General features: G+C 39.6%; 2 protein-coding genes across 4 annotated transcripts in view; one reads left to right on the top strand and one right to left on the bottom strand.

The window, feature by feature from the left end:
• Positions 1-15,353, top strand: part of brd7 (bromodomain containing 7) — a 38,733-nt gene extending 23,380 nt beyond the window's left edge. The window contains exons 3-18 of one of the 2 annotated variants that reach the window (XM_039762874.1): positions 4,024-4,153; positions 4,234-4,291; positions 6,960-7,104; positions 7,315-7,425; positions 7,840-8,033; positions 8,254-8,377; positions 12,205-12,280; positions 12,416-12,523; positions 12,679-12,814; positions 12,919-13,030; positions 13,251-13,289; positions 13,405-13,461; positions 14,271-14,364; positions 14,600-14,743; positions 14,849-14,992; positions 15,205-15,353. In XM_039762874.1, the coding sequence (XP_039618808.1) occupies positions 4,024-4,153; positions 4,234-4,291; positions 6,960-7,104; positions 7,315-7,425; positions 7,840-8,033; positions 8,254-8,377; positions 12,205-12,280; positions 12,416-12,523; positions 12,679-12,814; positions 12,919-13,030; positions 13,251-13,289; positions 13,405-13,461; positions 14,271-14,364; positions 14,600-14,743; positions 14,849-14,992; positions 15,205-15,260 (1,728 nt within the window). In that variant the 3' untranslated portion in view covers positions 15,261-15,353. The remainder of the gene's footprint in view (positions 1-4,023; positions 4,154-4,233; positions 4,292-6,959; positions 7,105-7,314; positions 7,426-7,839; positions 8,034-8,253; positions 8,378-12,204; positions 12,281-12,415; positions 12,524-12,678; positions 12,815-12,918; positions 13,031-13,250; positions 13,290-13,404; positions 13,462-14,270; positions 14,365-14,599; positions 14,744-14,848; positions 14,993-15,204) is intronic. The other variant, XM_039762875.1, reaches the window with a different exon arrangement.
• Positions 15,354-15,503: 150 nt separating this feature from the next.
• Positions 15,504-25,210, bottom strand: part of adcy7 (adenylate cyclase 7) — a 58,403-nt gene continuing 48,696 nt past the window's right edge. For both annotated transcript variants that reach the window (XM_039762872.1, XM_039762873.1), the window contains 14 exons: positions 24,002-24,082; positions 23,856-23,925; positions 23,595-23,692; positions 23,404-23,488; positions 23,109-23,249; positions 22,911-22,982; positions 22,452-22,639; positions 22,281-22,368; positions 21,867-22,025; positions 21,356-21,502; positions 17,183-17,290; positions 16,865-16,979; positions 16,616-16,740; positions 15,504-16,536 (listed from right to left, as the gene is read on the bottom strand). In XM_039762872.1, coding sequence (XP_039618806.1) covers positions 16,390-16,536; positions 16,616-16,740; positions 16,865-16,979; positions 17,183-17,290; positions 21,356-21,502; positions 21,867-22,025; positions 22,281-22,368; positions 22,452-22,639; positions 22,911-22,982; positions 23,109-23,249; positions 23,404-23,488; positions 23,595-23,692; positions 23,856-23,925; positions 24,002-24,082 — 1,624 coding nt within the window. In that variant the 3' untranslated portion in view covers positions 15,504-16,389. The remainder of the gene's footprint in view (positions 16,537-16,615; positions 16,741-16,864; positions 16,980-17,182; positions 17,291-21,355; positions 21,503-21,866; positions 22,026-22,280; positions 22,369-22,451; positions 22,640-22,910; positions 22,983-23,108; positions 23,250-23,403; positions 23,489-23,594; positions 23,693-23,855; positions 23,926-24,001; positions 24,083-25,210) is intronic.

Raw genomic sequence — 25,210 nt, 5'->3', positions numbered from 1 at the left:
GTATGCTGTGTTCATTCACATTAAAAAATTGCAAAAATAAATATTATTTTTACTATTTATTTACAATTTATCTTGGTTTTAAAGGGCAGAGTGGTGGCTCTGAAGCCAGTATTCTGCACCAGTTTGAATCCTGTAAATGCCAGAAGTGACTGTACTCCACTGGGCCCTGGAGCAGGGCCCTTACTCTGCAGTTGCTTCATCCTGGATGTGACATTAATCTGCATCCAGCCCAGCAAGCATGTCCTCCAACTTAAGGGAAATCTTGGGGGTTGGTGGTAGGATTGGCACTCCAGTCACCGTAAAAAAAAAAAAGTACCAGTGTGGTGCTGAGGTGCACTTGGGTTGCAATGCAGGTGGTTCGTTGTGTGGTGTATGTGGCAATGAGCTACCAGCGCATGCACCCAATCTCTCCCTCTCTCCTCTTTTAGTTACAGGCATAAAAATGACAGTAAAATATAAAAAAAGTAATAGTAACAAAAATGTAATGCAAAAAAAAAAAAAATACACTAAAACATAAAAATGATAGTAATGCTAGTAACAAGGAAATTAAGTAAAAAATTGTAGAAAATTGAGTATTAAAGAGGTGGAAAAAGAGAAATTGTAAGAAATCTGACATAACCAAAATAGACAGGCAAGTAAGTCAGTTAGATGGTGTAGATGACATTATACACAATGCATATTCATTAACAGACTGGGCTAGATTGGGTAGTACCTATTGTTTGATACTATACGTCAATACATATTTTCTTCCTTCAGTTCTTCATTACACCTTACTATTTGGAAGACTTGTTTTCAAAACTTTGGTGTCCACGGGTGAATTAAAAGTTTAGACGTACTGTAAGCTCCATTTATACTCTTTAGTTTAGCTGGATTTAATAACTTCTATTGGATGCATGATAAGCAGTGTCACTACTTAATGTTATTAATTAGATAGATAGATAGATACTTTATTAATCCCCAAGAGGAAATTCACATTCTCCAACAGCAGCATACTGATACAACTTGCAGCCATCTTTCCACCAATTGAAACAGAAAAATCTAGATCTTTTTGTTCTCAAGCAAGGTCTGTTTCTTTTCTTTAGCACTGCATGAAACAATTTTTGTGTACTGCTTGATGTCTTCCCTCACAGTTCTAGTGAAGAATGAAAGGGAAGAGTGCTAGAAATTTCAGGGCTCCTGTGAAATTACTTGGGTCACAATATGGAGTTGTTGTGATTTTAATTTTATTTTTTGTTTTTAAGATATTAATTATGATGATTCAGTTCTGTACTCTATCTCAATGTATTCTATTAATAGATAGAAAAGTATTGCATAGGCAAAAATGTCCCAGTCCACTATTCCTAGTAAGAAGTCGTTCCTCTTAAATCTTTAATTGTGAAAATGGATCTGGAGTATCTTGGCAGTCTCCACAATAAGGCTGTTAGATCAAACATCATTATTCAAATATAGTTTGAATTTATTTTAAAAACTTCTTATTCAAATGCAAAAGCTGATATTCAATTTTAAAAGAAAGGTTGCTTGATTCACTTGCACTAGTTTTGGCATCAAGTTACTCAAGACTTTCTATGCAAAGCTGAAGAATTTTTACTGGTCTGTTTTTTGTACTTCCACAATTAGTATTTTTGCAATTTTTAATGGTTAGCTTATTATCTTCATTAGTAAAATTTACAGTCTGACCCCTTAATAATGTAGTTTTTTTCCCTCAATCCCACTGCTCTGCATTTTAATCCATAAATTCATTCTGAGCAGTTTTTTTAAACACTTCTTTGGTGATCTAAAAGTATCATTTTGCATCTGATTCTGCCCCATTTACTCTTAAACCTGAGATCCCTGACTGTTGTTTAATACTAAGACCTTCACATTAAAGCCAATGGAAAATAACTGTCATAATTTAGATTTTCCTTTTATTACAACACTTTAAAGAGATTCCTGTCAGCCAACATGCAGTGACCCACAGTTACTCTCTGTCTTATGTGGTTGTGTGTTTGATATGTTATGCCTAAAACAATGAGGTATAATTGGAAATGTTTAGGCCTCCTTTATTAAAATATTGCTGCATGTGTAAGAAGAAAAAAGACAAATGGACCCTGACTTGATACTGTGATAATTGTACTTTTCCAAGTGCAACTGTACCTTGGTTAGCTTTTTTTTTTTTCTTTTTCAGAATGCCATGATATAAATGGCATCCTGTTGCTGCAGCCTATTGGATATCTCCAAAATAAAAAACATTTCAGCCTTTGACCTTCCTGCCTCTTGCCTGCTCTTTTATTTTGCTCGCAATTCTCACCCTGACTTCAGGAACCAAAGTTTAAATACTCCATATTCAAGTATTTAGTTATTTTTAATTTGAACATTCAGACCTTATTTTTTGTGTAATTTGTCAGCCCTTCTCCAGAGTAAGACTTGGAGTGCAGGTAGTCCCCAAGTTACGGACATCCAACCTACGACTTACGAACAGGGCCGCAGCTGCGATGCATGCACCTCAGTAACTGCTGCTCCGTCATCTTTGGCCTGGGGACACTGCAAACGGTGGTTTGACGGAGGCTGGAGGGGGGAGATTTCTCTGCCCGCACAGTGTAGTGTCCCTCGGGCGGATCCCGGATGCAAGCAGTGTCACTGCCTGCCCACCACACACGGCTGCCCTGTTCGTTCTTGGTGGGCGGCTGATAATGCTGCAAGCAGTGACCCTGTTGTGGCTGAACGGAGGCCATTGAGGGTGAACAGGGCGCTTGGGGGTTAGCATTGTAGTGTGCGTCGGATGGCTGCCTATTGAATGGGGGTGATTCACTACCCGCCTTTGGCTGCACTGTGTTCGTTCTTGGTGGGCAGACGCTGCAGGCAGCATACTGTAGTGGAGGTGACTGTAAGGTGGGCTGGTGATGAGCCACCCCCATTCATTCTCGGTAGCAAGCCTGCTTGTACTGTTATGCACATAGCAGGAAGTTGTCTCTTGTCAGTACATCAGACATGTTGACGATTGGTGCCTTCCTGCTATGATAGCGTGGACAGTGCTCTGCAGAAGAGCTCATCTTAATCTTTTGTCTTCACCCATCAAGAATGTCTCTGAAACACAAATCTGATGCAAGTGTTGGTGATAACAGTAAAGAAGAGAAAAACCATCACCATTGAAAATAAATTAGAAATAATAAAAAGGTCAGAGAGAGGTGAAACTCCATCATTCATTGGCAGAGCACTTGGTTACGGTCGGTCAACAATTGCATTTATTAAATTTATGTACCTGTTCCAACTTACATCCAAATTCAACTTAAGTACAAACCTTACAGTCCCTATCTCGTACGTAACCCGGGGACTGTCTGTACTGTATTACAGTACTTGACACACAACTATTGGTGCGTCGTGTAAATTAAGCTCTGGGAGAGTCCTTGTGAGATGAGCCCATAATTTTAGTAGTACAGCCATCAGTTGATAACTAAGACTAGAATGTTCACATTTAAAATGGTGTTACAGTTCTTTGACTCTATAAATACACGCTGCTATCGGGTGCATGTAGGCTATTGACATACTATTTTCACAATAAATTAAACTTTCACAAACAAGCAAAAAGTGCTGAATGCTAACCTTTTAAATATTGGTAAATGTTTAATTGTAATTAACCAAAAATGTTTGAAAAATCCCCTTTTTTTTATTAATAAGAACATTATGCTACCTTTCCCTTGCTTGTGAATCTTTATAGCAGCTTAGACCAGATTTATACTTAACACAGAGCTGAAATTAGGCCAGTCAATGTAAGAGCCAATTGGCTCATTCCATTCTTTATTGTTTATGGTCATCAGACTACCAATGCCACCTCTTATTGTACCCGTGTTTGCCCCAGCCAGTTTATAAATATAGTGGTATAGGAACAAAATTTCCTTAGATACACTAGACATGCAAGTTGGGGGCCACAATCTGTGAAAATGGGCATGCAAGTTGCAGAATTCAGCAAATATTTTCTAATTTTAATGAAGTGGCATGAAAAATTAATCTATATGTAATGTAAAAAATCTTTGTTTGCTCTGAAAGACAGAGAAGAAGAAGAGGAGTGAAGACAGTATGGACACTGACATGTTTGACCAGGAAAGGAGCCAGACCCCATTAAGAGCAGATCTGCTACCTGAAAAGTCTATCAGCACATCGCTAGCAAAGCCAGAGGGTGAGGTCTTTTTTTATATATTCATCATCACGTTGCTCAGGCGCCATCCTCTTTATAACTCTTCATTTCCTTTTTTTCAGAAAAGGAGCTGACACCTCTGCAAGAAGCTTTAACACAGTTAATTCGTCAGCTTCAGAGGTGAGCTGCATAAAATACGTCTTGCTGGGTGTGGCAACACACTGTATCCGTGCATGCTCCCAACCTTTCTCTATCTCTTTAGAACATGCTTCAGAAATAAATGTCATAATCATGTCTTTTGCTCTACTATATTTGTACTTATTTTGTGTCTGTCAAAGATATCTTAAGAATTGATGCGTAAGATTTGCATCACCATGTCTAGCTCCTAGTCTGCTGGTGTGTCCAGCAAGGAGAATTCACTCCATGAATGGACAAGGTTAAACAATGGAAAATGCAATGAAGAAAGGTTCCAGTCCTCAAAACCACAACAGTGGCTAAATAACAATTAATTTTATACTTGGGTTGTGTTAAATAATCATTCAGCATACAATCTATGTCAGATTCTGACAAAAATTGCTCGCTCCCCATCTCTATCACTCCCTGTCTGCTTGTAGGTGACATGTTAAATGCGCCCTGGCTGGTGTTAAGGCACTATTGGAAAATACAAAAGTTTGAAGGGTAGAAGATTATGGTGTCCCAGTTTAAAAGTAACAGTGTTGACCAGTTTGTTCGTGGTGCTCAAGGATGTCTGGAATCCAGTTGTGAAGTTGTAGAATACCAGGGTGCATTAACACTTTTTAACATTAAGATAGATATTGTTTTGCTATAATAAACCAATTGGTATTTAACTAGAAACTTTGATACATTTTGCTAGAAATCTCTGGAAACAAACTTTTTCTTGACATTTCCCCTGGCAGAGCCGAAGACTGATACAGCGTAATAATGAGCATAAAGCAAAGCTGTATGAGAAAAGAAAAGGCAAGCAGTGTAAAATAATAAGTAGAAATAAGCAATCTATTGTATATGAAAGAATATTTTAGGAGCAGGTTATGCACAGTATATGAGTGCAAAGCTAAATAAATATGCAGACCCCAGAGATGTACTGAATATTGATTTAATCTCACTGCTGCCTATAGCTGGTGTAAATCCTGACTTTAGGTACTCCCTTGGGGATGAGCATCAGCCTCTTTCACACTCGCAGGTTAGCTGAGTTCTAGTTTCATGCAAGCCCACGTGATTAAGGTGTAAATGTTCCTGGTGGCCTTGGGGACTTCCTAATTTTAGTCCAGTTTGCCTGACATAAGTGTAATTCTTATTTGCCATTTTGTGACATGATAATAATCTGTCCTCAAATTTAGAAGAAACAAAGAAACAAAAAACAACTCATCCACAGTCTACCAAAAAAGCTTAACTTCAACCCAGCAAACTGCTATGCAAAAATACAACATTGATTTCCTTCTAATCTTGGCTGCGGGTTGCTGCACATTTTCTTGAGTGTTGTTGTACTCTGCCCATCTCTGCAGTTTGAACATGGCTAGATGAAGACTGGACACCACACATCACATTCATTTTACACCAAGGAGCAGCCTTTGACGTGCACTGGCACAAAATCCCTCTACTTCAGCAGGCAGCGGCGCATGCATTTTCAATTGTGTTTCTTCACTTAACAACCCAAAGGGGCTTGGTACTTAGACATTATTTGGAAGGATATTTAAAAGTCCCCTGAAAGTTTGCAAAAGAGATTGATGGCTACAAACTCTGAACTTTCTAATTGGGTGAAGTTTCAGAACATATGCATTTCACCAAATAAGAATCCACTACTCAGCAGGAATTTTCCCACACATATTCAGTTTTGGATATGAACAAAGAGAAACACAAATGGAATGTGAAAGGTAACAACTGCAGGCACCTATGAAGAAAGGTAGCCATCAGGATTGACAATATATATGACTTACATTTTATGAGTAGTTTAGGTTCACTTAATGTGCATATGCTTAAGTTCTCCTAAATACATGCATATCAGCTTTTGTGTCTTAATGTTGCAGGAGGTTGGTCCTCATCCCAGCAGCATTGGGCAAGAAACAACCCTTGAGAATGGTTGGCACTGTAGTCTAACAAACCCAGTATCCTGAAACTCCTAATCCTGTGGGCTATCACTGCCTATACAGAGGTTGCTCATTCTTCCTATACCTGCAGTGGGTTTCCATTCACATTCCAAAAGATCTCTGTGTTTAATCAACTGGCAACTAGAAACGTTTGGGAGCACGTGTTTAAGTAGGCCTTGCAAGGGGCCAGTACCCTGTCCAGAGATGATTCCAGCCTTGCACCCAGTACTGCTGGGAGATGCCCTGGTGCCATGTGACACCAAACTAGATTTTCTGAGCATGTTGTATTAACTTATTATAACATAACCTGTTTGCTTATGATTGTGACATTATCACTCAACAACAAAGATATATGCTTTCCAAATTATATCTAGTACTGTATGTTTTACAGTGCATACACTTTACATCCTGATTGACAACTTTTGTGATTTATTATTGTTGCCTTTAAAATCCATGAGATTTACATTTTCAGTTTTAAAAACACATTGCTTATTTACACTCCAACATGCATTTCATTTAGACTGTCTTTTCAGTAGCATACACATACTTGCTAGGTTATCTAAATCTAATCAGTTTGATGAAAAACTGAAAAAATAAGCAAAACTACCCTCAGTTGTAAAAGACAGCACAAAGGTGTGGATAACCCATTAGCTTTTTCCTTGAAGGTGACTTGATGGCTGTAGAGTAGCAGTAGTTGAGGTGTTTGTCTTTGTTGCTTTTTCTTTACTTTTTGTCTTTTTTAGGAAAGACCCCAGCGCCTTCTTTTCATTCCCTGTGACTGACTTGATCGCACCTGGATACTCTTTGATCATTAAACACCCAATGGACTTCAGTGCTATGAAGGAGAAAGTGAAGAAGGAGGAGTACCAGTGTCTGGAAGAGCTGAAGGTCTTTATTGTCCATAAGTCAATCTCCTTAGACTGCAAACATTGTTAATCAGGTTTGAGATGAAAAGATGAATATTCAGCCACCATTCTTTTAGGATATTGTAACTTACATATGCTTGAACATTTTAAACTGAGCTTGTGTTTTTGTGATAGAAAGCAATTGGGAATTGTTGCTGATGCTACCACTCCCCCTCCATATTGATTATTACAGGTAGATTTTAGGACTATGTGTGAAAATGCAATGACCTACAACAAGCCAGACACCATTTATTTTAAGGCTGCCAAGAAGCTTCTTCATTCTGGAATGAAAATACTCAGCCAGGTAAGGCATTTGGTACCTTTTGAAATTGTATATTTACATTTATAACCTGCCCCTGCTAAGGTGAGGGCTATCAAATCACCTTTACAAAATGTTAAACATCACATTGGCCTCATAAAATAAAACCTGGAGCTTTTCTGTTCACTTATTAAATTTTCCCACAAGGGACTGATTTTATGAAGTGCTGTCCACATGTTGTGCTTGGAATATCCTGGTGTAAAGACTGAAATGTACAAAGCTGCACATTAAACAAGCTGTTCTTGTGTTGTTGCAGGCTTTTGTTAATTTCAGGTAAACCCCAGTGTTACCGGCGAACCCAAAGAAACAATTTCCAAAAAAAATAATTACACATCTCTCCTAAGTAAAAAAGAAAAATAGGCCACGTCTGTTGTCAGTCATGTCTATATTTCCTTTTAGGAGAGGATTCAGAGTTTAAAGCAGAGTATTGACTTCATGACTGATTTAGAAACCACAAATAGCCTCAGATGCAAGGAAGAATTTTCCGGAACATTGGGAGAATCCAGCCGTCACTCTTTTCAGGAACAGGAAGAATCCATGGATCTCTATGATGGAGCAAAGTCCCCCAGCAAAGCCAGCAAGGAATATAAAAGGTATCCAATCACATGTGGTTTGGCATTTATGATTTCTTTTTATTCTGTACATTGACAGAAATCTTTCAAACTACTTTTTTTTTTTATATCCCCCCGCTCTACCCCCTTTTTATTTTGATTGCAAACCCACCTGTCATAGCTGGCCTGTACTGGTACAATTATTATTAAGGCCTAGGGCTTGGCCTATTCCATCTAGGTAAATGTTACCTTATCTCCACAGCCAGGAAAGCCAGGAGTTTTTGAAAAACAGCAGCACTGCTGTGTCTGAGCAAGAGCTGCAGCAAATTGAGCAGCTCATTGAAGAATCGGGGGGCAAGTTAACACGGCGGGGAGTAGAAAGTCAGGTGAGTGCAAACCAGAAAAAGGAGACCAGCTGCTGTAGAGCCAATTCTTATATGTATAGACGTCCATGGAATATAAAAACATGGAGTCTTGACATTACATTTACATTGCCTATCTTGGTGCTTTTGCCTGAAGAAATGCAGATATTACACTTGTTCAGCAATGTCTGGTTAAATGACGGGATCAAACTGGACATCATTATTGGGGACTGAGCTGTCTGTCTTCTATTTTATAGTCCAGCACTATAGCCCTAAGGACACACGGTCTGTGCTGACTATGCACACTGTACATGTTCAAATATGCTTCGTCGAATTCAGGGTTTTGGGGGCTGGAACCTATCCCAGAATCCCTGGGGGAAAGTCATTTCCTTAACAACTGTAATCAGCGAAATGAAATTTGGGGTGTCAACAAAAGTCATTTTTTATACAGATATCCAGTGTTCCTTAGGCCACAACGTTTTCATTTAAAGACGTTTTTAAACAAAAATGGGCTCAATCCACAGTAGCATTTTCACATCATTTATAAAATTAGCGGTGTCCACACTAAAATGGCTGAAAACTTTTATGCTGTAGATGTTCCCCTACACTGGGCAGGCACACATCGGCTGGAGAATCCCTAAAGGGATAGTAACACCACCAGCCAGGGATTTATTGCAAAACCAGTAACGGCGCACTGCACAATAACATGCAGTGGATACACTTGACTGGAGCGTTCCCAGTTCTCATCCTCTTTCTCTGTACGTTTATCAACCGTTGGCTCAGAGGTTGATGCGCTTGCTTCTTCCTGAGCAGCTCTTATGTTCTGCACCCTAGCGGCCTGCTTCTTCCGTCGGCATCTTTTCACGTTAAAACTGATTAAGTCAGTATTTGTGTTGCAATTACGTTTTCCTTAATTTTTCACTTAAGCCGGCACTTAAGTCTTTAATCTGCCTCAAGAATGATTTAAGATAATGAAGAGGTAAGGGAAGTGACGGCGAAGGTGGTAAGGATGAGAACTGCGCCCATACGCATGTGCCATACAGCCGCCCTGCAGGCCGCTGCCGAGAGTTGATTCTACAATAAAATAAAAAGAGGAATAACCTTGGATGTCAATCATCACCCCGAAAGCGGACATAGACGTTAAATAGTATATGTGTACCAAATTTCAGGTCAACAGGTCAAGCGATTTGTGAGCTACAGGTGATTGAAAATCCTGGACAGACAAACGGACAGTCACAGTAGCGTATTATATAAGAAGACTATAGCAACTGGCACATTTATTTGCTTTTTATTTTGTTTGCATCATTCAGATTGGGAAAAAAAAAAACATGCAACAGGCCCCGTGGAAAGCAACCCTGTGGGAATATGATATACTTCCATAAAGGGTGGCAGTTCTAGGAATTAAGACATTGTAAAGAGCAAGGTCCGATTTAGGGAAGGGCTACATCATAAGCAGAAACAATTCAGCGTGGAATTCAAGTTTGCACTTCTAACAGTCTGTATTTTCACCCATCCGACGTGCAATAGCGAGCCGATATTTTCAGTTATACAGCTCTAGAGAGCACTTTTAGCCCCCTAAAAGAGTTACTTTTGAGAACACTGGGCTACTGTGCACAAAAGAAGAAGAAATAATGGGAATTGTCCGCATTATTAAATGGAATGTAGCCATGCGGAGCGTGAAAGCGTTCCTTGAGTGTGTCACGGTATGAACGCCAGGCAGGATGGGGCTCGAGAATGATGACAGACACATGTGGCCAATAACAGGTTATGCTTCTTTCCCAGAGGATCCTGGATTTGGGGAGTTGGACATGGACCTGTAGCCACAGATAGCATATTGTGTTGCCCCTGGACCTGTGCAACTTCACAAGTGTACAGTACATTGGTTACTTATACATCACCTTGTCTTTCATTCATCCATACTGGGGTTACCTGTTTTACTTTATCCTCCCTCCGTATACAGAGAAGGAAGAAAATACAGTTTGATATCTTAGGTTTTAAACATGTTTAAAAAGATGTATCTGTTTATCTATGGTAAAAAAAAAATTGTGGACTGCTTCTTGTGAAAGTTTGTGGACAACTTGTGCTGGTTAGTTTGGTGAATTCCAACTGTCAAACTTTTTCAGTACAGAATTTTTAAAATCGATCCCAACAAGTGCCAAACCATTGCTCAGAAGTATACAGAATTTGACTTACCGTATATACTCGCGTAAAATCAGACCCCGACTTATACACCCATTCATAAAATGTGACACTTCAATCTCACATCAGTTTCTCTGACACATCGAATTTCGTTGCAGCAGCGCAGTCACCAATTCCTTTCGCCACTTCAACGACTTTTAATTTAAAACCAGCTTCATATTTTCTTCTGATCGAATGCTCCATCGTAGATAAGGGATGCTCTTACGATAAAGGTGTATGAGGGTATGAGATACAAAAACACAAAACAGTGCAAACGTCACTTCGGAATAGTTTGGGTATCATCGTGTGGTCACGTAAGACCAATAGAGAGAGAGGGGGGTCAGGAGCACACGCTGACACAGCACATTGACTCACCCACATAGAAACAAAAGGCTGTGTGGTCTATGGTTATTCTCTCAGGATGGGCATTAGCATATCGTAATCTCTTGGATCAATAGCGTGAGTTGTCCACATTCGACTTATAGGACCGACATTATCAATTATACGGTAAAATCAAGGCCCAACTTATTCGTGAGTGTGTACCGTATGTGTTTAGGAGTTCAGGCTCAAACTTTTAATACACAGTAGCCACAACAGCAAAACTAATTACAAAAAAAAAAAACACTGATCATATTTTATACTTTTAATTAAACTCCTAGGATGTTTTTGCAGTAGATACTTGAATATTGCTTTGTTATAAATGAATAAATGACTTACTTTTTTTGCTATTTTGAGTTTGATCTCTGCCCCTTCATTTTACGTCGGAGATGTTAGCCACAAGCTGTGTGACAGGAGATGTCGGTTTCTGCTGCTCCTCCTCTATTATTAATACCTTAAATGAAACAAACCATGTGTTAAGGCGTTCATACAAAATTCACTTAGTTTCAGCTGAATTGGTTCATTAATTTAAATCAAGCTTTTTAAAAATTATGTTCAAACATTTAATATTTTAGTTACAGTTTTTAAAAAACAAATTCATTTAAAATGTGAACAATAAACTTTATGGCACTGCATTTTTCATATATTTTGACAAACTCGCATTGAACACCGTAGTCCCGTTTGTTACATACAGAGGAAGTCGTGTGTTAGTTGTGTCTCAGACTGCCTTGCCATGTAGCTATTTGTCAAAGAATATTTAGAAAGATGGCCTTGACATTTTTATTGGGGGTCGCAGCCTCGTCCATAACAGATTTAAGAGGAAGCTCCCGTATATTTTCAGTGGTGCTGTTGGGTAATGGTGAAGCTAGTCTAGACATCCTACAGTGAGTGGTTGGAAGCACTTGTGTGTCTGCTGCTTGGTGCTGTGACGTCTGCAGTCACACTGTAATTAAACCTCAACACATGTCATGTTTTGTGACAGACAAGCAAGCTGTAAAACCCATAATGCCACGTCCCTCTTGCAGCTTTTATGGTTGCATCCAGTTTTACTCGAGCGTCTCAAAGGGAATCCAAATGTTAAATGCTGAAAACAATGTCATTCTAAACGCCACAAAAAAATCTCTTGCACATAGATAACCAAATCTTTGCAGTATCCTAAAATGTCTGATGCTATAACAAGTTCTTACAAACTTCAAATGGAGTGCAGGGTTTGTTTTATTTGTTTTATATTTGCCTGTGTGCAATGCGTTTATAAAAACAGGCAGAGGAAGTCACTGTCTTGCTTCTGTGGTTAGTTTCAGTTTGAGCGAAGACGAGCAGATGGTACCACATCACTAGGCTTTCTTAATCCGTCAGAACTGTCTGTGGGGGGTAAGTCACTGTTCTCTTGTGTCAAAACGTATGCTTTCTCATTCTTGAATGAACTAAGACCTCATTGTTTCCATAAACCAAATTGTTTTCTTTTTTTCTTGTTTCCCCAAACTAACACTCCACACTCTTTTCAAGACCCTGGGTATTGCCCTGTGAAACTTGGGATGTTGAGTGGGCGACTCCAAAGTGGCATTAATACCCTTCAAGGCTTTAAAGAAGATAAACGCAACAAAATAACTCCAGGTGAGAAAACTTAATGATGGGATCTCGAGTTGTGCTTACATTATTGTTCAGGCTGCTGTTTGTGGTGCCTCAGTTGCAAATAGAAGTGGTGGTGGATGAGGCGCTCATAAAAAAATTAGAAAATTACCTTCTAAACTAGGGTCTGCTTTCTGCAGTGTCCTATGTGAATTATGGACCTTACAGCTCCTACGCCCCAGTCTATGACTCCAGCTTTGCCAACATAAGCAAAGAAGATTCTGATCTTGTCTACTCCTTCTTTGGAGACGAGTCCAGCCTGCAGGGCTCAGACAGGTATGTGTCCGTAAACCAGTCTACGGTTTTTCAGATCAGTCTTTCAGGGATATCTGGGTAGCTGGCTGTTAAATGGATGGTTTCCCACTCATGTTTCTCCACAGCATTCAGGAGTTTCTGATAAAATCTGAGGACCATATATACCGACATGCTGACAACATACTGGATGCTGTGACCAATGGGGAGCATTCCAGAAGGTTGAGAGAAATGAACATGGTAATAAGTTTTAATGATCCTTTTGACACATTATTCTCATTATGGCACGGTATTATTCAGCTGGAAGTGGCACACCCTCTCTGCTCAGAAGAGCCATTCACCAGCTAAGGAAAGTGGGGAGGTGATGGGAGTAGTCATCAGTTAATGCATGCAAGAAGAAGGTAAAGATTAACAGGGCAGGATTATTGAGAATTGTCAGTGCTTTCTCTTATCCATGCAGTTTCAGATACAAGCACGGCACACCTGCTTCAGTGTCCTGGTGAGAACTGTTTATCTGGGTAAACATCAATGCCAGGGAATTACTTTCATGAAGCTACAATTCACATAAGTCAAATATTAGTTTAAGATGAGTTAATATCCTGTACCTCTTTCAGACAGTTGACGAAAACGAAGAGTTTGCAAACCAGCTTGAACTGGCCAGCGACACTGAGGTAATTAATACCTTTTGGTGAGACTAACTTCAATGCCATGCTTCTTGTTTTTGGTTTCCTACCCATTATAAGACAACTTCATGGGGGTTTAATTTTCTTCCCCCTGGAGTTGGAGCTCCTTTAGTAGGTTCTCTCATAGTTATGACATCTCGGCTAAGGTTAAGTTGTTCAAATAGATCAGGGGTGGGCAGAGAGCCGCAGTGGCTGCAGGTTTTTATTCCATCCCTGTTTCTTAATGAGAAGTCAATTATTGCTGATGAAGAACTTGCTGCTCAAGTGACATTTTGATGCTTCATTTTCGTGGCCTCACTTGTTAAAGTTCCCCACCCATAATTGCTTATTTCAATCTTAAATAGCTACATTCACTGTTTTAATGGCTCCTTATTAACAATAAGATGTAAATGACAAAGCAGGCAATAGTTCTCTCTCTAGCTTGTTTCCATTTATATCCGTGTGTGTTCATCATACACGGTTTGATTTAATAAAACACTTCATAGAAAATGTGACAGACTGAAAATTATCCTTTTTAGGCTTAAATTCATTTGGATGATATCCTACGATATAAGAACTTACATTGCAAAGCAACAAGCCATAAAATGAAATAAGGTCTGAGATTGACAAGGATCAGTTTCTAAGTAAGAAATTGGGTTGGAATGAAAATTTGCAGCTACTGTGGCTCTTCAGGACCGACATTGCCCACCCCTGAAATAGATGATGGGGTGTAAGACTGAGTGAACTTTGATAAGTTTGTGTGGCAGGAATATGCTGTAAAAGAAAAGTTGATTAATGTTATTTGAACCCCTTCACAGGTTATGGAAGCAGATGCTGGCAGCAGGGTTAACTTTGCTTCTCTGAGTGCCGTGATGGGTCTGGACATTGAATCACCTGCCTTTGACTCAAAAGGTAAGCTTTCATGATGCCTTACATGTCTCATCTTTTGAGTTCATGAAGTCTAATGCCCATAACAAAAATGGGGAACACTAGGCTTTGATGCAAATTGCCAGCCTTGCAGCCTATGTAATGGTTAAGAACATGGTATCTAAAGAGATTTGTTTTTAGTGGAAAAAAAAAATCGATCAGTCACTGTACAGTACAGCACATCTAATGATACCAATCACAATTATTTTGTCTACACCAGAGGTACAAATGTTCCAGCAGAAACTGGATGAAACGACTCAGCTACTGCGAGAGCTGCAGGGTGCCCAAAATGAAAGGCTTGGTGTGAAGCCTCCGCCGAGTATCATCTGTTTGCTTGCACCTTCGTCCAGAGAAATCCAGCTGGGTAGGTTGGTCCCACTAGGCATGTGCAAAGCCCCTTTTCTGTTGTATACTAGACATCAGCTGCTATTGTAACAATGTTGTTTTTTCCCCCCCTCATAATTAAAAGCTGAGAAGGTAACTGAAAATTTAAAGTTAATGGCAAGTCAAGTGGCACCAGGGGACGTCACAAGTATACACGGAATTCGAAAGGCCTTAGGTATCACAGTGCCACTCAGCATGCAGGTGGAGCCCGATCTAGACATTACTACAGGTGAGTTCGGAAGTGATACCTAGCCATGTACTGTGTGTCCTTAACCTTATGCTGTAATTGAAAGTCATAGCTAGAACGTCTACCATCGTGTATGTCATTTATTGCTCTTAATATTTCAAGCCTAGCTGGATCAAGCACTCTGAAAGTGACAAATTTAGTTATTTGATCTTCATTCCCAATTTTGAGATTTACTTTTTTCCCCTCCCTTTTAGATTCATCAGCCATCAACACTGAGAATCATCAGTCTTCAACTGTAATTGTCATCTAATCGTGCCAAGGTTTATTTTGTAAATTTGCATTGTTTGTGGTTTTTGTATTGTACAGATTTTTTATACAATAAATCTCATTTGCTAACTGTTTACTCAAATTTTCATCTTGTGTAAACAGGAAGACTATGGCCACACCACTTGATTAAAAATACACCATTTTGTATTTTGGTAAAATATTGCCCTTGTAGGCTGCGCTTCCAAGTAAACTGCACACTGCATTTGAAGTAACGCACATACTGATACATGTTTTAGATATCTTTATTATATACATTGTCCAAAATCTTCCAGTGGAAGGTTAGTCTCTGTCCTATGTCACTCTTTGCATGTCATTTAAATTTAAAAATAAGGTTTAAAAAGTGATTGCACCATAGAGGAAAGTGAGGAGGTATTTCTTACCCACCCCAGCAGAAGCCTACATGCAGACCCACAAGCTGCACAAGTGTGAATAATTCCATTTAATGCAGAGGCTCATCCAAATGCCACAAATAAGCAGATAGTGCTGTTAAAAATAGAATAAAGGGCAGAAAAATACAGCCTCATGAAAATATGGTGCCATATAGCCCAAGCCACAGCTTTTTTAACAGGAAGGGGAGAAGATTTTTGGTGCTTTACACACATATTCACAGCTGTATTAATAAATGGTATTAAAGATGCCAATGTTAAATGATACATTCTTTTTAAAATTGTAATTTGGTCTGCAACAGAATATTCACAAAATACCATACTTCAGATGGAGAAAACCAGGCAATTGTTGCTCTAGTTCAATAGCCATATCCATTTTCTCCATTGTCAAAGCATCTTTGGGTTCTTGTTGGTGTAAAAATAACTCCATCGTCTCTTCGCTTACTAAGCCACAGCATTCTGTATCAGTCTTTCTCCAAAAAAGCTGATGCAATGTCGCCATGTTTTGGTCACAAGAATGTACGTACGAGGTTTATCTGACCAACTGTAGCAAGATCAGAGCCTTTGTTTGGGTCTTGATCACATTGTTGCAGATAGGAGACAGTTGTACCCAAGTAATTTACTGATAAAACCTTATACTTTGTCTTGATCACTAGTGCAAACAGGATCCATGTCCAGTCAAAGTGATTCAGCCCTCCATGAATTCCTCATGTGCAGAAGGGTACATCAGTTCAGAGAAATGCCCTGTGATTTAGTCATATCAGTGCAGACAAAGTATGTGCGCAGCTCGCCTTTTCCCTTTACACTGATCAACCCCCGACATTCACAGACATATCCAAGTTTTTGCAAAATATTGGTTGTTTCTTCAGTAACCTGAAAACACAATACAATGGTTAGCCGAGGGCTAAAATAGTCATCATGATTAGTAGTAGAGTCAGAAAATACAAGTAACCTGAATTTTTCCAAGCTCCCCTGTGCTCTCCATTCTGCTGGCAACATTCACAGTGTTGCCCCAGATATCATATTGGGGTTTACGTGCACCAATGACTCCAGCAATCACAGGACCATGATTCATTCCTAATTTAAGAAATAGTGGATTCTGAGTGTGAAATCAACTTCAGGCAACATGCTCTTTATTTCCCTATATCCAAGACCCAAACAGCAGTAGTGGGTGGCTCTCATGAAGAAGTGTTCCTCTTACCAATGCGCAAACGAAAGTTGTTAAATGAATGTCTATTAATCCCATCAAGTTTTCCCATCATAGCGATAGCAAATTCCACCATGATGCCAATTTGCATATGCTGTCTGTCCGAGTCCTGTGGTAGAAGTAAGGTATAAACAAGTTAAGATGCAAGTTCAGATGTACTGTATAAAATCATCCACCCTTGCCAGGTTTACTGCTGGCATGAGCAATGTAATCCAGGGTCATGACAACACTATTCTTAACATTAGTTTGAAACCTGACTAATGGTATTCTAGAACATACCAATCAAGACATCTAAAATATTTTTGTTGGTACCTGATTATTATCCATGTGTTGATTCCCACTGAGGCCTGTAGCTGCCATGTAGGTGCTTCCAATTGTTTTAATTTTCTCCACTCCACTAAACTTGGGTTTTGATAGAAGCTGTGATTAAAAATAAAAAGTAAAAATTACACTCACATTTACAATATAATCCACATCCATGAAGTCAAATAAATATTTCTGTCACAAACAATTCGAGTTACTGTTTTAGAATTCTTTGTTCAAGCCACCATTTCAAATATATAAAATTATAAAAGTCTGAGTAACTTTGCATCAGTATCTCAAACAAAGCACAAATCCAATAATCATATCACTAAAATGTTAGTATTAATGGATAAAGTAACTCACTCTCAAGCACTCTAAGTTAGTAACATGGACTAAACCAGCTAGCATTTGTTTTACAAGTTAGTGAGATACTTTTATATTCTTCTTCTTCTCTAAGTGACATTCCAAACGCTTTATGTGCTCAAACGTGCATGAGCAGTTAATCACAATTGACATAGGGTAAAAGCTGAAGCATCAGCATCCATGACCATATAAGAGTGAGCTGGAGCCAAAGAGGCTGCCTATCTGAAGATGTCTCTTCTACAACAAGAAGCACTTTCCTTTCTCTTATGATCAGTCTTGTCTAAAAAATATTTATGCGTACCTGCATTAAGTTCTCTGTTAGAAGAATTCCAAGAACTTGAATTGTCACTTTTCCTCTACTTGAAGAATCTCTAAGTAATGACAGACTGAATACACTTCATGCAGTATCGTGCATGCACACATGTATCACGCCTGACCAAGACTGTTTTGCTGTGTTTTTATTTGTAATTTGATAGCTAGTCTGATATTTTAACTTCCATATTTCTACGGTAGAAACACATTGTTACAATATTAATGGTTTGTTTTAAGATGACCAGTGTGTGTTTTCAGGCAACTGTAATTGATTAGAGAAGTTGTCAAATTTCTGATTGTGTTTGTAAAAATGAACTATAGTATTTCATAAAGTTTCCAATAGGCATACCATATTATATGACTATTATATATATATATATATATATATATATATATATATATTATATACATACATCACTGTTTTTATTGAATTTTAAGCAAGGAATAACCTGAAATGGTACTGGCCAGAGGTTTTTTATAAAAAAAAAAAAAAGTTTACATTACCAAAGTCTGAAACAAAGTAATTTTCAGGGAACAAAGAGTTAGTTAACAACTTAAAGCTTTTGTGCAACAATGGAACTTGGTTAAGCCATGATGAGTGATACAACTAGAAAAAAAAATTGCTGCGTCACAACTTTTGTTACTTATTTGGAATTCTACATTGTAAATTGCTATCATAATAACAAGACAAATTAAATTTAGTAAGGAAGACAGACCATTTATAACCTTTAAAAGTGTAGGTCTTCTCCCTTTACAGAAACTGCAAAGAAAACCAAGGTGTCAGTGAGTACAGTTTCGTTCACCATAAAAAGGAACTTGCCAAGTCTGGCAGCCACAGCAGAATATATATTGGCCAAGATGAAAAAGCCCCAGTGCAATCCATTTAAATAAATTGATAATTGAGTAAACTGTGTGGATGTGGATCCATAAGGAGCTGGTAAATTCACAGGAAACAATGCTTCATAGTTAAAGTACAAATATTTTATGTGTACTTGCTGAAAAGAAAAAATTTAGGGCAAGTGAACTCCTTTAAGAGCAAACTAAGATCATGAGTACATAATCTTCCACCTTAAAGTGATACAGAAATATAATACAAAAACAGCACTTGCTACAAAGACAGAAAAATAATCAAATTGTACAGCACATTTGAAGAAAAACAAAAAACGATTGTATTATTTTTGCTGTTATGCATACTTCACAAACTTCATGATGTTTACTGATGCAGCAGTATTTTATAAATGAGTCTTTCTTTCATAACACACTGCCAGGGTCAGAATGTAAACTGCCAAATGCTGTCAATAGTTGAACACGCTATGATAGGTTTTCTGGACACATTAAATGTTTAAAGTAACGTGTTTACAAAGGAGAACATATTCATCACATTCATCATCTTTGCTTTTGAAAATTGAGCCTCAAAAAAGATTATCCAAGTACACAACATTCTATAGTACATCTCCATAGTAAACAATGTGTTTTCACTGTGACAATAATTTTCAATCATATTTATTCTGTTTGCAACCATGTGAGGATAACTAATTTGTTCAAAGTCAGATAATGACCCAATGGTATGAACAAAATGAATCTTTATGCTTCAGCAGTTTTGACACTGAGGTGCCAAACTGCATTTCTATTCTCCAGATCAGAAGAGAACTTTTAAGAAATACCTCAAATATTGCAAAAGATGTGCTTTTTGCTAATCTGATTAAGATGCTTCACACAGAAAGATGGCAAGGCAAACTGGTCCTAGGTGAGGGACGAGACAAAGAGCGGTTTAGAAAACCACCTATGACAAAGAAAAACTTTGGATGGCGTTTTCCATCGCCCAGATGCAGGTCACAGGGCCTGGAGGTGGGGCTCGATGGCAAGTGCCTGGACCCATGGGGCTCAGCCTGGCATAACACAAAGAGACAATGGGCTCTTGAGCTCACCACCTGTAGAGAGGGGCCAAGGAGGTTGGGTGCAGTGTGAGTTGGGTGGTGGCTAAAAGCGGGGACCTTGGTGGTCTGATCCTCAGCTACAGAAGCTTGGTCTTGGGACATATAATGTCACCTATCTGAAGGGGATGGAGCCTGAGCTAGTGCGCGAAGTCGAGAGGTTCTGGCTACATATAGTCAGGCTCACCTCGACGCACAGCGTAGACTCTGGAACCAATCTCCTTGAGAGGGGCTGAACTCTCTACCACTTTGGAGTTGTGGTTACTTATTGCCACCCGAATTTCAGCCTGTTCATTGTGGTTTAACCCAGCAGACAAGAGGGTAGTCTCCCTCCGTCTTCGGGTGGGGTGACAGGTCCTAACTGTTGTTTGTGCGTATGTGCCAAACAGCAGTCAGGAGTACCCACCCTTTTTGGAGTCCCTGGACGGGGTTGCTAGAGGTCACACCAGCTGGGGACACCCTCATTCTACTGGGAGACTTCAATGCTCACATGGGCAATGACAGTGAGACCTGGAAGGGCGTGATTGGGAGGAATGCCCCGATCTGAACACGAGTGGTGTTTTGTTATTAGACTTTTGTGCTTGTCAAAGATTGTCCATAACAAACACCATGTTCAGGCATAGGGGTGTCCATATGTGCACCTGGTACCAGGACACCCTTGGCCTCAGTTCAATGATCAATTTTGTGGTCATGTCATCGGACTTGCGGCCACATGTCTTGGACACTCGGGTGAAGAGAGGGGCAGGGCAGTCAACTTGATCACCACCTGGTGGTCAGTTGGCTTCAATGGTGGGGTAGGATGCCAGTCAGGCCTGGTAGGCCCAAACGTATTGCGAGGGTCTGCTGGGAACGTCTGGCAGAGTCCTTTGTCAGAAGTAGCTTCAACACCCACCTCCAGCAGAACTTTGACTACGTCCCAAGGGAGGTGGGGGAACATCGAGGCCGAATGGTCCATGTTCCATGCCTCTATTGTTGAGGCGGCTGACCGGAGCTGTGGCCATAAGGTGGTTGGTACCTGTCGTGACGGCAATCCCCGAACCTGTTGGTGGACACCAGCGGGGAGGAATGCCATCAAGCTGAAGAAGGAGTCCTACAAGACCTTTTTGTCCTGTGGGACTCTGGAGGCAGTCAATAGGTACCGGCAGGCCAATTTGAAATGCGGCTTTGGTGGTTGCTGAGGCAAAAATTCAGGAGTGGAAGGAATTTGGGGAGGCCATGCAGAACGACTTTCGGACAGCTTCCAGGAGATTCTGGTCCACCATCCGGAGTCACAGGTGGGGGAAGCGGTGCAGTGTCAACACTGTGTATGGTGGGGATGGTGCGCTGCTGACCTCGACTCGGGACACTGTGGGTTGGTGGGGGGAGTACTTCGAAGACCTCCTCAATCCCACTAACATGCCTTCCAATGAGGAAGCAGAGCCTGGGGACTCGGAGGTGGGCTCTCCCATCTCTGGGACTGAGGTTTAGACAGCCTTGCATATTCTTCATCACCCCAACAGACTGAATTTCTGTATGCAAATCAGAAAATTCTATAGGTGAAACAAGATTTTGTGCACTGAAAACCCCACCTCACCTCATCAAAGTCAGCGATTATCTCATTAAGCAGCCGGAGACACTCCAGACCCTCCTTATTAATGTCACATTCAGTGTAGAATTCCTTGAAGTCAGGAACGGAGGCAAATAGGACACAGACACAGTTATACGAGTTGTAGTAGAATTCCTGTAGATGGGAGAGAATGGTCAATTCAGTACTACAACTGGCAACACAACATACCAGAAAAACAGAGAGGACTTAGAAAGTGTCTAATGGAATATAGCCTAATAGGGTGTGTTCTGTTTGTTCAAGGGCCCAATGGAGTAGGATCTCTTATGGCAGTAATGGGATTTGAACCAGCAACCTTCCAGATACTGCAATGATGCATGAAATAGATGACGTTGTAGGTCAGTCAGGATTCTGAAGAATCCTGACAGATGTCTCTCCTCATCAGCTATCTATGCAATTCTGTGATGTCAGATACCTTGAGTCTTTTCTTCTGTTGGACAAGGTGTGGAAGTGTTTGGCACTCCTCATCTCAGACCACTACCTCATTTTTCTTGTTGTCCTCAATGAACTGGGCAGCTACATGAGCTGGAAGCACATTTTCAAGCAATAATCTGTTCAAATTCTCCATGGTCTCAATCTCTTCTTGTTTCTGCTGATTTTTGTTCTTTAACAGAAAGTCTTTCCTGTAGCAGTACTCATTCTGCAGAGTGAGGAGCAAAGAGAAAAAAATGGGTCAAAGAAAGGTGGGCTTCTAATAAACAGCCAAAGCAATGAACTCAGTCCCTACTAGATAGAATTTGGCAGCCAAAGCAACATGTCTCTGAATGTGCTATGTGTGCTTAAGAAATCACTGAAGACACATTTCACCTCAAATATTTATGCTTGATGAAGTTTCAAACAATCCTCATTCTGTAACATAAGAAATGAGATTTAGAAATGCACATTGAACACGTACCTGCCAGGTAAGGATTAACAAGGTGAGTACAAACAATAGGGTGTAGATGCAGCTCATCGTTGTTGGGTCTTCAAGTATAAAGGGAAGGCTGAAAAGATATGTTCATCATTAGCATAAACACTTTTCCTCTGTAAAAGAAGGTCAAAAGCAATAATAGAAAAGGAAACTCACTGGTTTAACAATTCAGTACAGTTTGAGCCACATGGCTGTTTTGGGTAGTTGTTGGGTGACTGTGTCTTTAAGATGAAAGTAAAGTAAATGCAGCAGGACAACACCAGGAAGGATAACTTCAGTTCAAAGTTCACTCGCAGGAATACACAGCCAGCCATGAGTCCCAGAAGGCAGCAGTATACATAGTACTAGGTAAGGACAGTTCAGAATAGTAATGCACGATTTTGTTCTCTAGTTATCACTAGGCATTTACATTTCATCCTCTTTTTACTGAGCCTCCACATTCCTATTTAGCTATGGTCAAACATGTATAACCTCAATAGCAGGAGCCAGGAAAGGGTATAGGGTATAGTTTTTTATTTTCTCAAATTATAGACACTGTGGATATGGCTAGAGTACCACTTCTAAATAAGCAGACTCACAGAGCAAATCCATCTATGCAAATACTCCAATACTTACCGGTAGGTAAGAAAGCTCCAGCTCTTGTGTAGTATTGTTTGCCGAATCAGTTGGAAGTTTTTCCAGATAAACCTGCCATTAAAAAATGAAGTTCTGTGAACATTAAACTAGAATTTACTGCAAAAAATGTAAACTTGTCCTCAATTTCGGTTAAACAAACATGGCATAGCTGAACCTGCCATTACTCTTATGTCTTACCAGAGCCAAAATTGCCGGTACCAGGATGATGCTTATGACTAGGATGGTCACTGGCAGTCGTACATAGGGCTTCTTTTGTATGGATTTCGAGATGACTGAAAGCATTCTTATCAGCCTAGGCGGCTTGGAGCAAAATTTGCGCTGATCACAAAGAGACAGACAGGCAGGATAGATTCAACAAAATGAATGAACATTACAGTGAGAAGTCAGTCACCATGTAACCTCAGTTCCAAAAAGTCAGCTCAAATTTTTCTGGTCCAGAAGTTTGTTGCACCTACCAAAGTAGTATACTCACCACTATGTCACTGGTAAAACACAGCAAGTTAGTACAGAGAAGCATCACAGTTATCACTCCAAAGAAAACCCCCATTTCATGAAACCTAAATAGAACAGCAAAGAGCACACTCCAGTAAAAACATAACTATTTAATGACTCAGGGTCACATCCTGTGAGAAGAACTATTTAGTAATGAATTAGAAAACATACCTTTGAGAGACAAGCAACTGCACAGAGAGAATACACAGGAACACAAAGGTTGCACAAGCCAGGTAGTACTGAAATCCAGGAAGGTCTGTATTTCGATACTATGTGAAAACAAGAAAGCAGTCAGAAGCTAAAAATATGGGCAAACGCATTGGTCTTAACCACCATCAAAAGAAGATGCAACTTATGGCAAGAGGTAGGATATGGGCCGACAGTCTTGCTTTAATGTGTAATATTTTGGAAAATACAATTAATTCTACTCACTGGTTTCTCCAACCCCATCTCTTTAAAGTACAGTGAGATGCTATAAAACTCCTCTAGTTTGATCCACTGCCTGAACAAGAACAGAACACCACATTTGAGTGCAGAAAAGACTTGGAGGAAAAAACAATGAAAAAAAGCTAAGTTACCTCAGTGAGTTTAGCTCATCAATTGTTGTCACCATCTTGTTGTGAAGTTCCTCATTAAACTTATTCTTCTGGGATTTGTTTCTGTTGACACACATACAGTATTCATTTTAGGTATAACTTCTGAGCACTTACAAAACAAACAATCAAAGCCACCATATTCTCGCCACAAAAACATGATGGCTTTTGTTATAATGTTCTACTCTATGACCTTCACTGACAAATACTGAGGGCAATTCTTCATATTTAATAACTACCAAGTTTCTATTGGCTGCCCCTACTCTCATCCGATCATGACAGTAGTGCTTGTTTAAAAAAAAAAATCAAATTCAATTGATTTCTGATTTTGAACCCAAACACATACATCTGTTAGTGAACCACTTATTGGAAAGCATATACTAAAAGGAAAACTTTCTCCTAATCGTGTTTGTTTTGCAATGGCAGACAAAAAGCAAAACATATGGCAAAGAAAGAAAAAGTTCCACACTCTAGTGAAATGAGTGCCATGTAACTCCTGTTTGCTCAGATGATCCATACTAGGCCCTCCTGATGCATCTGAAATTCTTCTTACTGACAGCATCATTTTGACATTTCTGGGTAGTATAATGAGAAGGAAGGGTATCACAGTGCCAAAAAAAACGTTCTGGTATATCAAAAGTTTCAAATGAAAGTAATGTTTTCTAGCCTATATATGCAGTACAGAAAATAAGGATAAGGATAGGTGCCCTGCAGTAAGTTGAGTAAGACTGTGGTTCACGTTTTAGTGTCTGTACATTAAAAACACTACAGACTCAAAAAGTGTCATTTTTTTTGGGTATCCCCGAAAGTGTACTATGCTCCGTTTCAAAGAGTTTTCAGGAATTTCTAGTTAGTATAAAACATAAAGGCAGTATTATGCAAACTTTTCTGTGCAGTGCTGTGAGGGTGAGATTTGTTAGTAAACCTCATAGTGCATAGTTGAAACCAACTAAACCTCATAGTGCAGAGGACTGAGAGGCAGGCTAGCAACCTCTGGTCGGTATTCAGGGATACCACAGAACTAAAGGCATGGTAAATGTTTCCATGCAGCAGAACCAAGTAAAAGACCATCCAGCCACCCAGTTAGTATCAAATGAGTATTGTTGGAATCATGCAAAATTTTGCTCTGCAGAACACTTGGTGACACTCCAATCACTTGTCTGCATTCAGTGAGTATAGTAGGAATCAGACATG

This window comes from Polypterus senegalus, chromosome 9, assembly GCF_016835505.1.
Source record: "Polypterus senegalus isolate Bchr_013 chromosome 9, ASM1683550v1, whole genome shotgun sequence".
Taxonomy (NCBI): Eukaryota; Metazoa; Chordata; class Cladistia; order Polypteriformes; family Polypteridae; genus Polypterus; species Polypterus senegalus.
Note: the sequence above shows the minus strand (reverse complement) of the source record. Positions and strands in the feature narration are given on the sequence as shown.